This window comes from Cydia pomonella, chromosome 10 (assembly GCF_033807575.1).
Source record: "Cydia pomonella isolate Wapato2018A chromosome 10, ilCydPomo1, whole genome shotgun sequence".
NCBI lineage: Eukaryota > Metazoa > Arthropoda > Insecta > Lepidoptera > Tortricidae > Cydia > Cydia pomonella.
In genome coordinates, this window is record NC_084712.1 from 3,039,247 (window position 1) to 3,049,425 (window position 10,179).

Below are 10,179 nucleotides of genomic sequence, written 5' to 3' on the forward strand. Positions count from 1 at the left end.
CGGCCCCCAAGAAAATGAACTGTTGCCAGAAGTGAGTTAGGTTCGAACTGCGACCCCCAAGAAAATGAACTGTGGCCAGAAAAGCCACACATTACATGTAAAATAATGAATTTAAATAAACCCGAAATTACCCGAAAAACTACCAATTAAAAGACCTCGGTTCTAATTACCTAGTATCGAGTCCTCGACGCAATGACTTGTCGATGAAATGAAAATACTTGAAACGTTGTCTTTTAAATTATATTTGATTAAATGTCTATCTGCAATTCAATGGTAAACCCTAAAATGTCCTATAAACTTTTTTAGAATTCGTCTATAGTTTCAGAGTTAATATTAGCATTTAAAGAAAAAAAAATTGTATTGTGACTTGGTGTAAATTATGACACATATTTAGTCTAAATATCCTGATTGGTAGATTTCAAAAAGTGAATAGTAAAAATTCATTTAAAGTGACAGTTTTACCAATAATATTTACTTGATATGCTTACCTACATTCAACAAATTTTTTTTTCCTAAACTATTTTTTTTCTTCGTTTAGCCTCAGAAATGCGTGGTTAAAATCTTTCGGGTTCCTCGTGAGCACGTGTATAGAACTATGATGGCGTGCCACTGTCAGAGTAGTAATTTGAATCTATATGCAACACAGGTTAATCTCTATGCTGAAAGGGTTTCATTTCACTGTTAATCCATTATCCATGAAATTCAAGTTGCAGTTAAATTAGTTAAAAGCAAAAGTTGAAACAAAACTATTGACATACTGTTCAAGGCCGTCTTTATACACACGGGGGCCTTGGGCACTCAGGAAGGGGGCCCTATTAAAAACGCCGTTGGACTGTAAAAAAACGGCGTTTAAGATCTTTCAGGGCCCCCGTGAGGTTAGGGGCCCCGGGCACGTGCCCAGAGTGCCCAGTGGGAAAGAGGGGCCTGATACTTTTATTATTGATAACTATTGAAAATAAAATAAAAACCTATGCTATACGCCAAAAAAACCTTTTTTTCGCGTATTTATATTGGCGTGAGGACAATTGTTGAAAGAAAGCGATGTATTTTGCCAGGAACATTTATATTTTTATAGCGTAGATACGTGTTTCTTGTATTTTTTAGTCGAACACAATTTACACTATCCAATTCAGTAAGTATTTTCCGATCTCGCCTTTTTTACTTTTTTTATAACTTTTAATAGAAGTTTTTCTGTTGTTTGCTTCAAACTGACTCTAAACTTAGAAGCGTTTTTGCTAAAAAACCAAAAACAGGTACAAAAGTAAAAACGCCCTCTTTTCCAATTATTAAATTATCTTAATTCTAAAATTTCCCTCATGATCAATTTTATAAGATATGATTGTAAAGAATGTTTATAGGTACCGGGTATTTGTTTTAGATATAATTACGCCCGTGAAGTTTCCATATAAATGGTGTAAATATAATTTATAAAAAATCTTATTTTATTCTATAAGTAGAAATATAATTGGTATAATTGTGAAAGTACTTCAATACCATTAACATCAGTTTAAATTGGCACAAAGACATCAGGTGATTTTAAATTAGATATCAATGACCAAAACCATTTCCTTAATTGATTATTGATTGATAACTGATAGTCTTCCACACCACAGTTAAATTTTTTGGAGCAACTGTGGAGCAGTAAGTAACTAGATAAATCATCTACAGGGTGGACCAATGATGCATTTTAAAAAATTGAAATAATTAATAAATTTTTGTTTTTTAAATAAAATGTATATTCAGAATTGGAGATGATAAAATAAAATTTACTTTTTTGAAAGGCTGTAGCTGATCAAACCGTAAAACGCGTCGTAAAGTTGTTCTGGTCTGGACCTCCCCAAAGCCGTAGCTCATGTACGCGTTGAGTTCCTTGCATCCGCTCTCACAAACGCTCCCGTTCCCCACCCGTTCGATGTTTTGAATGTTTCACCGTACACGTCCTTGACGTCGAGATTTTAGTGTCGATCCAGTAGCCTCAAATCTGACTATTCATTGTTTGATTAGATTTGAGCTTAGACACTGACGGATATTGCGTAATCCGAACTTAAGTGGAAAACGCCGATGAACAGTCACTTAAGAACGATTGTTTTCAAAAAAAGCCCGGATGCAAAACGCTCACTGTTTAAGGCACTATTTTGCCGCGCGCTTAGGAAGGAATTAAAAATTAATCTAACATAAGGCTATAGTTATGATTGTACAGCGGCTGTCCACTTTACAAATTGTTGCACAATCAAGCTCTATGACTTCTATGATTTTGGAATTCGCGGAAATCTGCTCAATTGGATAAAAACCTTTTCATTAGGCTCTATAAGACATATATAAGACTCTTATTGGAATATGCCTTCCAAATTTGGAATCCATATTTTCGGAAAGACATTGATCTTATTGAAAGAGTCCAAAGAGCAACAAAACTAGTTCCATCTCTTCGCAACCAACCATATGAGGATAGGTTAAAGGAATTGGGCTTGACAACCCTGGAGCAGCAAAGGCAATAGGGTGACTTAATAGAAACATACAACATACTTACAGGACACTACAACATACCCGCATTTAGTGATATTTTCTCTTGGAATATGTGTGACAGACTGAGAGGACATTCTCTGAAGCTGACACGGATGCAGAGTAGTAGCAACCCAAGACGACACTTCCTGTCTAACCGCATAGTGAAAGTGTGGAACAGTTTGCCCGAATCCGTAATCAGTGCACCCTCAGTGAATTCTTTTAAAAATAGACTCGACAAACATTTTATAAATGGTCAAAATACAAGTGCAGGACATTGATGTGCACATATCAGCTATAAGCTGCCTGTGCATTCATAAATAATAAATAAATTTATGTTTATAATTTAAAATTAAAATGTATATAGCCAGAACCCACAGACATAAAGATTCTTATTTCTAAAGGTTATTTCCATATTGTATCCAGAACAGTTCCTAAATGATCATAAATGTGATTTTAAAATGAAAGCCAGACTACTTTTAAAACATGGTTAGTTAAATTAAACCAATCATCCTGTTGTTGTGTTATTATTTTGTATATTTATTTATTTTAGTATTTAAACTTTATTGCACAGTAAAAATAAGTGCAAATGGCGGACTTTATGTCTTCAGGCATTCTCTACCAGTCATCCATAGGGCAAAACAGAAATTTTCTAATGTGGCTGCATAAGAAAAATATTTACTGAAAACATAACAACTATTAATCACGTAAGTATATTGTTGCATGTAGTGTTGACATCCTTTATCCTAGAATTAACTAGTGCTTTTGAAAGGGGAAGTGCTGATTAATAGTTATGTATTAAAATTTGACATATAATTTGCATATAGCTTTAGTAATGTCCCAGATCATTTGTGTAGATATCTGCACTGTATGCAGAGTACATTCAGAATTGACATTGTACTGATTGAAAATAATTAGTCTTATAATCTAGAGATGTGAGTATCCTATACTTGATGAGATTGTAGTCCAATGAAAGCATTGGACAACAAAATACAAAAAAAAAAACTAAATTTATACATAGTATGTTTTCATGAATATAATACTTATTTATTATGCCATATATTTCCATACAAATATCCATTATTGGCAAAAGGAAAGCCTTTTGCCAATAAGAAAACTGGAGTTTCATGGCGAATGGCCAGATATTTGTATGGAAATGTATTTATTCAAACCAAAGTGTACAAGGATTGGCATAATCTAGTTTCTTGAGTAAGCCTTCTAAAGATGCATACGTAAATATAATTGTAGTTGTAAAGTTTCAGTTTTGAAACCATAACAAAGATCTACTAATGAACAAACAAAACAAAGCAGACATGCACTACAATCATAGCGGAGAACAAGTGCATAAGGCTTTGTCACACTTGAACAATGAAATGCTAATGTTATCACAAGTTTCATAACAACCAGCAATCACAAGGGCAAGCAGAGCCACTGGCCGCTGATATTCTACAAAGTATAGGACATTCACATCTCTATCAACAATTTATTTTGACATTGAACTGATCTACTGATAAGGAAGTTTTCAAAACAAGCATCAGCTGTTGCAGCCCCGCGGGGGGAGCGCCCGCGGCCAGAGCGCTACCGCAGCGGGCGCGGCGGAGGCCCGAGCGCTTCCTTGACCCACTCGCAAACGCAAATTCGCAGCCCGTTAGACGCCATATTTGTTTACTACGTTTGTTATGGGAGAGGACGCTGTGCTGTTGCGACACGGTTGGCAATGACATATTGCATCACCGTAACAGCGCGCGCGCTCGAAGGGCTACTCGAACTTCAGCGTCAGCGCCCTAGGCTAAAACTAAGAACCTTCCTTCTTCCGCATCAACCACCTAACGTATGCTACACACTTACGTGCAATCCTGGTTAAATTGAACAAATATTCCTCCTGCGTTTGATCCATCTGTGTTTTGTCCTCCTCCCAAACTCATTGGAACGTTCGAAGTGTACGGGTCTGTTTAATTACTATCGACTACGGACGACATACGCGCGCAACGACCTTTGCGACGGAACACAAACACTCACTGTATTATTATAAACTGAGTATCGTCACAACAGAACTAAGAATTTTTTGACACAAAGAACGACCTTGCTGCTAAAAACAAGCCCCCTCCCTCCGCTTGCGATGGATGATGGATGGATGGCAGTCGCCTTCAAGCGCCCCTCCAAACGCAGCACAATCATCTGATTGCTTCCGATTGGTGGATGCGCCTGTCACTGACATTTCCGAGAACTTTTTCATTCTTGTCAAGGAAATCGATTGATTACAAATTTTGATTACACGTTTTTCTTTATAAATTACTTCGTTCGTTACAGAATTCACGTGAAGCATTACTAATCTCATTATAAAGGCGACTTTGTTCAATAATTAATTATTTTTATTGCCATGTGATTAGTCGTTTAATCAAGCACTGATCTACTGAACGTATCCTATATATTCTGTGGTTGATGTCGAAATGGTCGAAATTGAAAATAATGGTGGCAGCCGAAAATAAACCTGGGGGCCTACCGCAAAAACCGAAATTCGTAAATTGAGGGGATCTTTCTCTTTTACTCTCACTAAGACGTAATTAGAGCGACAGAGAAAAATGCCCGCAATTGACGAACTTCGATTTTCGCGGTTATAGCCCTGTTCACTTGGCTTGTTTTCTACTTTGAGGATCGCGCCTATCATATTAGCTGATTATGTGTGATATTTGTAAAAATGTGGTTATAAACGACATCTTTATTTTTTTCAACAATGTTTTAGGTTTTACAAAATTTGTTTTAAATAATATTTTATGTGGTAACAATTTTTCTAAAACGTCATTGTCAAACACATGCCACGGGTTTGACATGTAAAGTAAACACTGCATATAGGTTATGTTTTTATGAAATTACACGAAAATGGGCCGTAAAATTCCAGCAAAAAAACATCGTGGCGTGAAGGATCCTTTGAAACAACAAGAACAACGATTTCAGAGGTAAAAACTAACGACTAAACTAATTTGTGCATTACGACCTTGAAAAAGTGTGTGTTTGCAAAGACTTTTTGGGAGTACAGTTTTACTTGGGTTATTTCCAGCATAAAAGACAAAATAAATGCTCCACCGACTGATCCGGATGAGCAGCCCATACCGAAGTCACTGCAGCGTCTTTTTGCTTTCAAAGAGCCCCGGACACCCGCTTCTATTGTGAAGAAAAAGAAGTCACGTTTGATAGCAGGTTAGTGGAAACCAGAGTTTTTGGTCACCTATATGAATACATTATAAGCTGGATACACGAGCCAAAACTAAAAAAACTTGGAATAAATAATAGGACTTAACTCCATTTTGAAAAGCATGACTTAAGCCTATATTTGACCCAATTCTTATAATTGTGGTACTATTCGAATTTCTAAGGTGATAAGATCCTTGCCTATCGATATCCATTTGCGCAGCAAAAACCTTGCAATTATGCACATCGTTTTTAAATACGTGTATGTAAGCAGCTGCCTCCCTTGGCAAGGCCCTTGCATGTATATTATGTTGCAGCTCGTGCCAGGCGTGATGACAACCCTGTGGCAGCACTTAAGCGAATGCCTGGTGAGGCGGGCCGCGCTTTTTCAATGCGCATTAATAGTGCCGTGAGAGCACTGCATAACACAGATCAAGAGGACTACCCAGTAAGTTATTGGGGCTTAGAATATCTACTTCCACTGTACTGATGAATAGTGTTTCTCAATCTTTTTCATGATTGTTTTTGCTCTGTGTGGACCTGCCTAATGACCTAATGAAATAAAATTATCTATGTACACATATTTATTTGGGGGTTAGCTCGGTCCTAGATGGTTGGGTGCCCAGTAGGCTGGTGGCAAAGTAAAAATTAAATTCGAATTTTGAAGTCTTATATGTATAAATTAAAGAAAGTCGTAATGTTGGCATTGGCTTAGGTCTTAAAAGAATAAAACATCCTGATTAAGGCTATATTCCAGGGGAAAGAGGGAAGCATCGAAAATAGAGATTTCATTATCCCTCTCATTCACTCTTACTGTAAAGAAGGGCAGATATCAAAATATCGATTTTCTATGTTACTAGTGTTTTCTAAGTTTCTTGACAGTGTTAACAATCGTCAGATCAAATAAAAGTGTATTTGAAAGATTTATTATTTATTAGAAAATTCTATTTTGTCATTAAGACATTCTTTTGAAATTTAAAGTTTCATGTATAAGCAGCATCCCCATTGTCTTTTGCAGTTAGACCTTGAAGAGACAGACACCAGAGGCGAATACATAGCTTCGCAACGCGAGCGGCGGCAGAAGAAGCATCGTCAGGCCGTCGCCAAGGAAAAGGGGATAAGGGGGCAAAAGGGGGCAAAGGGAGAGGAGCGTCTGAGCAAGGCGCAGCGACGTGCTCTTAAGAGGAAGGAGCAACAGAAAGCTAAGGAGGCTGAGGTAAAAGTCTATTGTGAACCTTTGACTGCATTTTGACCAATGATGAACCTATATAGCAATATTCAATGCAATCCAAGTCTTGGAGATCCTCTACATCTCTAAGGATAATTTAATTATTTTTTTTATATTTTATCTCTGACACTTAGAGACTTATACATCTCTAAATAATTTTAGTATTTGTTGGTTTTATTTTTATATCATAGTTTTTTTTGTGTAATTTGACATTTAGAGACAGTATACATCTCTAATAAAGTATATATTATTTCATCAATTCCATATTTGTAATGAAAAATACTTTTATTTTTACAGAAACAACTTATTCGGTACAAACACAACAACATAATACATATAAAATCTAAATTTGTAATTGTATTTTGTAATTTTTATTGTTTGTAAAAATGGACATGTAGAAGTGCCCCTGTGTTCTATTTGCTCAATAAATGTTTGATATTTGATACGGCATAGGATACGCATCCTACGCAGCGAGGGACGTGTTTTAGTGCTATTCGCGCTCAGTGCAGGATGGACATATCCTATTTGTTCTTAACCAACACATCTGTCGCTATGCATCATCTCTTATCTCTGGTGAAAACGCAGCCTTTCACCGCAATTCACCGTAACGTTTAATTTTTCAGACGAAAACAGCACTTGAGCTAGCGGCACGTGAACTCACTTACGAGCGTGTCGCATTCGGCGACGTCGCGCACGCGCCGCCCGCGCTGCCCGCGCCGCGCCGCGCGCTGCTGCACCAGGGAGCGCCCAGGGTCCGTACGCACACACACGTATACACGCACGCACGCACGCACGCTCGTGCACACATACACACACACAGACTACATGATATAGTTTTTAGGGGCCATGCGCGTTGGAGGGTCTGCGGTCTTGTGACCTGAATCGGAAACATAAATTGTACATTGACGCTTTACGCAAGAGCTACCCTCTACAGTTTGTACTTTTGTGTATTGTAGGTTCTGTAGTGGTATCGTATTTTTTGCTTATGATTATCACCGTATTTCAGCCTGGCCGCCGCGACCTCCTCCTAGCCGGCATGCTGAAGCCGAGCGCTCAACCAACTCAACAAAAACCTCAACCGACAAAAAAATCCCAAGCGAAACCTCAGATAAGCGCAGCGGAGCAAATGCGACGAGAACGGGCGCGTTTGGAAGCCGTGGACGCGTATAGGGCGTTGAAGAAACAGAGGGCGGCTGAAAAGGCCAATCGGTGATGTACTAATGTGGACTTTAAGTACTTGCAATAAGGTTTACCTATGTATTGTCAGTTAACAGTGATTGCGATGCGACTAATAGTAACACTGCAATCTTAACCTCCTAATATAAGGTCGATCCTAGCTATAGTATTTATTCAGTTTGATTAAATTTAAATCATATTCAAATGGAACAGAGTTTCATTCGTTTTGTTTCGTTCAATTTCCAAACAAAACAAAATCAACTCTATTTCGTACACTATAGGTTCAAATTTTAGTATCCAATTGTAAAGTCATTTGTATGGCTGGGTTTTGGGAGGTTAACTAAGCTTCAGTGGATCTTATGTCTTGGCAATAAGGCTTACGAACTGTCAGTTAACAATGATGGCGACGGTATTTTTATTTTATCCCCGTTTTTATATTCCAGATACACAATAGGGAGTATTACTGCAATGTTCTGCCGCTAGAGAGCGGCACTATCACATGACATAAACCATAGAGTAACTTATACATACTATACCCAATACCTACTAGGTTACTACTAACCAATTTCTATGGATTATGGTCCGAAATAAACAATTCTTTTTTTTTATGCCTAAATCAGTTTTTTGATAAGTTTTTACTATGACATCGATGCATCAAGGCCGTTTGTTTATAGAGGACTATCGTGAAACGCGAAAATCGAAATTCGTAATCTGTCCTCCTTATCGCTCGAATATGCAAGAATGATAAAGAGGCATGTTTTGTTGATTTCCGTCCTCATACTATACCTATACCTACCTAGCTGTACCTATAGATACCTATGCATTGTTACCCTCTCGTTTAGTTACAATAAATCAGTTCAGAATCCAGACGCGTTTGCCTAATGATTCACCTGCAATCAAAATTGAACCTTATTCCGTATAGAACAAGCCAGATTTTCGTGTTTCGTGGTAAGCCCTCAGAATTCATAATTCATAATAATTCATAATTCATAATTGATTTATTGTCTGTAGAATGTGGTAGTGGTGCCCTCTACGCAGAGTTTAGCGTAATAATAATTTGATTACCTTATTTACTAGATAGCGCTGGTGGCCTAGCGGTAAGAGCGTGCGACTTGCAATGCGGAGGTCGCGGGTTCAAACTCCGGCTCGTACCAATGAGTTTTTCGGAACTTATGTACGAAATATCATTTGATATTTACCAGTCGCTTTTCGGTGAAGGAAAACATCGTGAGGAAACCGGACTAATCCCAACAGGGCTTAGTTTACCCTCTGGCTTGGAAGATCAGATGGCAATCGCTTTCATAAAAACTAGTGCCTACGCCAAATATTGGGATTAGTTGTCAAGCGGACCCCAGGCTCTCATGATGCCTTATTTACTAGATACCCAAGCATTCTGATTTGTACAGTCACGTCTGAAAATATCGGTACGAAAAATGTGCCAAAAATATGTATCTATAGGTACACTACGTTAATATATGGGCAATAAAGTCGTGTATACATATTTTTGGCACTTTTTCGTATCGATATTTTCAGACGTGACCGTGTAGGTACAAATCCAACTCGTTCGTGTTTGGTGTTTGACGTTTCCCAAGCATGTGGACCCAGCACTAAAAGTACCTAAAGATATATGCTAAAAGTACCATCATATCTGTACTGGAGTGTAAATCATTTTTGGCTTTTCGCTACAACGATTTCCATATCGGTTGTTACCGCTGGTCCGCGGTGTCAGAGTGTGAATAGCCTCTGATAGAAGTGTGTTGTATTATATTTTAAGAAATACCTAATTTAATAAATATATAATCTTATCATGAAATGTTTTATTTTCTCTGATAGTTTTTCCTGTATAAAGAAACGCCCGCTAAAGTCTAAACCGATTAACAGGAATATTGCGTAGGCGTCAACCGAATATATATTTAACCTTTTGTTTTCCATAATGTCAATGTTGTTTGCCATAATAGTCGTATGTCATCAGTCATCACTCACATATCATCAGTTTCACATGCCATTCGAAATACATTTCCATACGGGTACCTAAGTGTGGCTGGCCTCCACATTGGGGCCTGTTTACATTGATTAGTGTTTAGTTA

General features: G+C 37.7%; 2 protein-coding genes and 1 long non-coding RNA gene across 6 annotated transcripts in view; 1 reads left to right on the forward strand and 2 right to left on the reverse strand.

The window, feature by feature from the left end:
- LOC133521833 (uncharacterized) overlaps positions 1–4,619 on the reverse strand; it is a 70,013-nt gene extending 65,394 nt beyond the window's left edge. For all 4 annotated transcript variants that reach the window (XM_061856921.1, XM_061856920.1, XM_061856923.1 and 1 more), the window contains exon 1: positions 4,348–4,619. In XM_061856921.1, the coding sequence (XP_061712905.1) occupies positions 4,348–4,424 (77 nt within the window). In that variant the 5' untranslated portion in view covers positions 4,425–4,619. The remainder of the gene's footprint in view (positions 1–4,347) is intronic.
- The window catches only part of LOC133521847 (uncharacterized), a 70,629-nt gene extending 65,394 nt beyond the window's left edge, over positions 1–5,235 (reverse strand). Inside the window, exon 1 of the long non-coding RNA XR_009799944.1 lies at positions 4,991–5,235. This is a non-coding gene — a long non-coding RNA (uncharacterized LOC133521847). The remainder of the gene's footprint in view (positions 1–4,990) is intronic.
- Positions 5,236–5,303: 68 nt separating this feature from the next.
- Positions 5,304–9,905, forward strand: LOC133521844 (uncharacterized). The gene is made up of 6 exons (XM_061856940.1): positions 5,304–5,456; positions 5,558–5,697; positions 6,006–6,136; positions 6,707–6,904; positions 7,540–7,668; positions 7,923–9,905. The coding sequence occupies exons 1-6, from the start codon at positions 5,380–5,382 to the stop codon at positions 8,127–8,129; spliced, it is 882 nt and encodes a 293-aa protein (XP_061712924.1). The 5' UTR covers positions 5,304–5,379; the 3' UTR covers positions 8,130–9,905.
- The last annotated feature ends 274 nt before the right edge of the window (positions 9,906–10,179 follow it).

Coding starts and splice junctions, on each gene's coding strand:
- LOC133521844 (XM_061856940.1), top strand. CDS start 5,380: ATGGGCCGTAAAATTCCAGCAAAAAAACATCGTGGCGTGAAGGATCCT. Junction 5,698..6,005: donor GAAGTCACGTTTGATAGCAG/GTTAGTGGAAAC, acceptor ATTATGTTGCAG/CTCGTGCCAGGCGTGATGAC. Junction 6,137..6,706: donor CAGATCAAGAGGACTACCCA/GTAAGTTATTGG, acceptor TGTCTTTTGCAG/TTAGACCTTGAAGAGACAGA.